Source organism: Xyrauchen texanus, chromosome 27 (genome assembly GCF_025860055.1).
Source record: "Xyrauchen texanus isolate HMW12.3.18 chromosome 27, RBS_HiC_50CHRs, whole genome shotgun sequence".
Taxonomy (NCBI): Eukaryota; Metazoa; Chordata; class Actinopteri; order Cypriniformes; family Catostomidae; genus Xyrauchen; species Xyrauchen texanus.
In genome coordinates this window covers 29,118,192-29,121,697 of record NC_068302.1, presented here as the reverse complement: position 1 = coordinate 29,121,697, position 3,506 = coordinate 29,118,192, and the positions used below count along the sequence as shown (strand labels likewise).

Genomic DNA, 3,506 nt, shown 5'->3' with positions numbered 1-3,506 from the left:
AAGGTTTGACAGTTTACATTAAGCATGGTGTATGTATATATATATATATATATAAAACATTTTTTATAATATATATATATATATATATAAGCATTAACAAAGTAGGTTTTTGTTTTCTAGAGTATTTATGTGTGTTATTTATTTAGCATCTTTTAAACTTTGGATATTTCTTTTGACTTTTGGTAGATAATGAAAAGTCAAAGTTTAATGGGCTTTACTATATTTTTGCAATTGCAGTTTTAACAAAATCTGAATTTGTCAGTCTAACGTGAATTTAGAATTTTTAACGTGAATTTTGACCTAACTTTCTTTGTAAGTGAGGGGGGATTTACAGCGCCCAATCAGTCGTCATGAGGCAGCCCGTGTCGTCACTCGGCCCGCTCTATAAAACTACCCCCGACTCACTCACCTGGTTAGACAAACACCTCTCTAATCTACAGCTGAGAACACGAATCTTTCAACTTTATTGTCAGCATTCATACTTTGGCAAACTAAGAAAACATTTTTATTTTATTTATTTTTCAAATTAAACTTAAATTTACTCAAAAATATTATACAAAACAACTTTTATGAATCTTGCTGATTTTTCATATTTCACGGGCATGTGCAACATGACGGCAGACTCCCAGCAGTCGCCAGCCGAGGCGGCCAGTCCAGTGGTGGTGTCTCCTAACGTGAGCCTGGACTCACCGATTCCTCCATCACTGAACCACCAAGTCCGTTCCAAAGATGGTGTTCTCGTTAAAGCTGAGCCTCAGGGCAGCAGTCCAAACACAGACAAAGAGGAAGGGCTTTCACTGGGACAAACCGAGGAGCATCTGCTCGCCACTGGAAGCCGGCGAAGGAAAAGGCCCGTACAGCGAGGAAAACCGCCCTACAGTTACATCGCCCTTATAGCAATGGCCATTGCCAATTCACCTGAGAGAAAACTTACCCTGGGAGGCATCTATAAATTTATCATGGAGCGCTTTCCCTTTTACCGTGAGAACTCGAAAAAGTGGCAAAATTCTATACGTCATAATCTCACCCTCAACGACTGTTTCGTGAAGATCCCTCGGGAACCCGGTAGGCCTGGCAAAGGGAACTATTGGACGCTTGACCCAGCCGCTGAGGACATGTTTGACAACGGAAGTTTTTTGCGAAGGAGGAAAAGGTTCAAGCGGACTGATGTTAGCACATATCCTGGGTACATGCAAAGCTCCAGTGCTTTCACGCCCACACCAATGGGCAGACAGACATACGCCAACACATTGTACCCGGGTATGACGTCGGGCTACGGGTCTCAGCTGACTGGATCTCCGCACCCAGCGATGCTCCATCACTATCAGACATCGGCCGGGGTCGCGCAAGGTCAGCCCAGGATGTTCAGCATCGATAACATTATTAGTCAGCAGTCAGTGATGCAAAGCGGACCAGGAGGAGACCTCAACCCACAGTCCCTCGGCCTGGGCACAGGAGACCTGGGTACCATGACCTCCAGCTGTTCCGTATCTACTTCTGATCCAACCTGCTTTCAGACCCAGTCGGTAAACCCTACAGGTAACATGCTGTGCAGGAACACCGGATCTCTTACTACCAACATGACAGTCGGCTACACTTACCCCCCGTCGGCTTCACCTACACACTTGTCCGGGGTCACGCAGTCCAGCTTCTCTCCGGATGGTTCACATGTGTATTGTACAGGGAACAGGATTTCGCTGCCAGCTGTGCGCTCTGGGTCGTGCGCCGAGCTTACAGATCCCCTTTTAGGTCTTTCCGGGCAAGCAATGAACTCTTACAATAATTCATATGTGAGACAAGCAAATTATGCCTCTGGACTGGAGCGATACATGTGAAATATCGACCAAATATCATGCACTGACAACCCATTTTGCAGTTTTACATTAACAGATAAAGGAACTACATATGAGTGTTCAGACGACTGACGAATTCGTCTGGTAGCCTTCATCACACTGCTAACGATCGAATTGATTCTTAATCTTTACGAGTGCTGGATGTGTAACACAAGTTGTGCACCATGGCAAAATGAGCACGTTGTGTTGTTACCTAAAAGAAGAAGAATTACAGTTCTGTTATTGCAATGTAGGTTAATTTGATACTTTGTTTGGATATGTATATATAATGTATGCTTCTATATTTCTCGTCCCACTGATACGAGAAAACTGACCGTCAGTCCCATTAAAAAAAAAAAAAAAAAACATTTTGTAAGCCAATAAATATGTTCTGAGTAATTACTTTTGTTTGTCATCTAGCTATTTGAAATCAAAATGCATGTACATTTTTTAAATGTATGTAAATAATTGTATGTAAAAAATACAATTATGTTGTTTATGTTGAGTTTTCATTACGTAGAGCTGCTAAAAACTAAATATTTAATAATTCATGTTTTCAACCATTCATTGTTTCCATTGTAATTCCATGCTATGTTCTTTCATTAAATTAAATAAATTTACTGAACCATTCATTTGTAGTTGATACACAATTCTCATTGTACAAAGCAATGATAACATTCTAATCTGTTTGGACATAATGATGGGCCTTATTTATGAAACATAAGCAAAACAATGCATTTTTTCCCCTTAAATGTACCCATTTAATTGAATTTGACAATTGAAACTAACAACTCACACAGAAATTTGCTCTGCTCGTGTTTCATGAATTAGGCCAGGTTACTTTTTTTACCAGGTTCATTGGATATCTGTTTTTATTTTAAGTCGCTGAACCATTTAAATAATTCGAGCACTACGTTATTCAATATTTTTCAAAATTATTATATTTATCCATCAATAGCCTATATGTTTTTATATTGTGAACTATTTGTAAAATGTAAATAATTACAGTTATTCCTGGCCAGATGTATGGACCAGATAAACAAGTAAGAATAGCGATATGAAGATTGACACGTGTGCCATGATGTTTGATATAATATATCAGATAGACATTTTGTGCTGTGGATGTAAATTTTTGTCAAAAAAAAAAAAAGCGTTTGTCTTTCTGTTTGAATCCTGTCATTTTCTTACATGCAACATAATATTTAAAGGCTTTATGTAACCCACAATCACGACAAACTGTGTAAACGTCCACTCATTTTGCTGGTGATGGTGCGACATCGACTGGGCATCTTAGGATATTGGACTTTCATTCTAATCTGTTTGAGCTCTGTAAAATTATGATTTGCAGCACCTAAAATCCACTAGATGTCAGGCACCACCAAGTCAAGACCATGGCTTGGCGTCCCGAAGCACGTAAATACGAGCCTGCTTAATCTCTCTCTACGGCACGTAAAAAAAAAAAAAAAAACATCGTTAGCTAAAAGCTAAATAGTAGGCTATGTAAAATTTTTCGTTAATTAACGAGATCATCGGACTAGAATTAAGTTGTGTGGATCTTGTATCTTTCCATTTACTTTCACTGTAATCTGAGACAATAGACTCAAAATAAAATATGCATTTCGAACATTGCAACGCCATTATACTAAAGGTTAATCGAGAATTTAGAAAAGTGTT

General features: G+C 39.0%; 1 protein-coding gene across 1 annotated transcript; it reads left to right on the top strand.

Annotated features, from left to right (window-relative positions):
- The first annotated feature begins 368 nt into the window (after nucleotides 1-368).
- LOC127621300 (forkhead box protein E4-like) lies at nucleotides 369-2,221 on the top strand. Its single transcript, XM_052094842.1, has one exon. It carries the CDS (start codon nucleotides 570-572, stop codon nucleotides 1,833-1,835), a length of 1,266 nt encoding a protein of 421 aa, XP_051950802.1. The 5' UTR covers nucleotides 369-569; the 3' UTR covers nucleotides 1,836-2,221.
- The last annotated feature ends 1,285 nt before the right edge of the window (nucleotides 2,222-3,506 follow it).

Excerpts from the sequence above, each read along its gene's own strand:
- LOC127621300 (XM_052094842.1), top strand. The coding sequence starts at position 570 with ATGAATCTTGCTGATTTTTCATATTTCACGGGCATGTGCAACATGACG.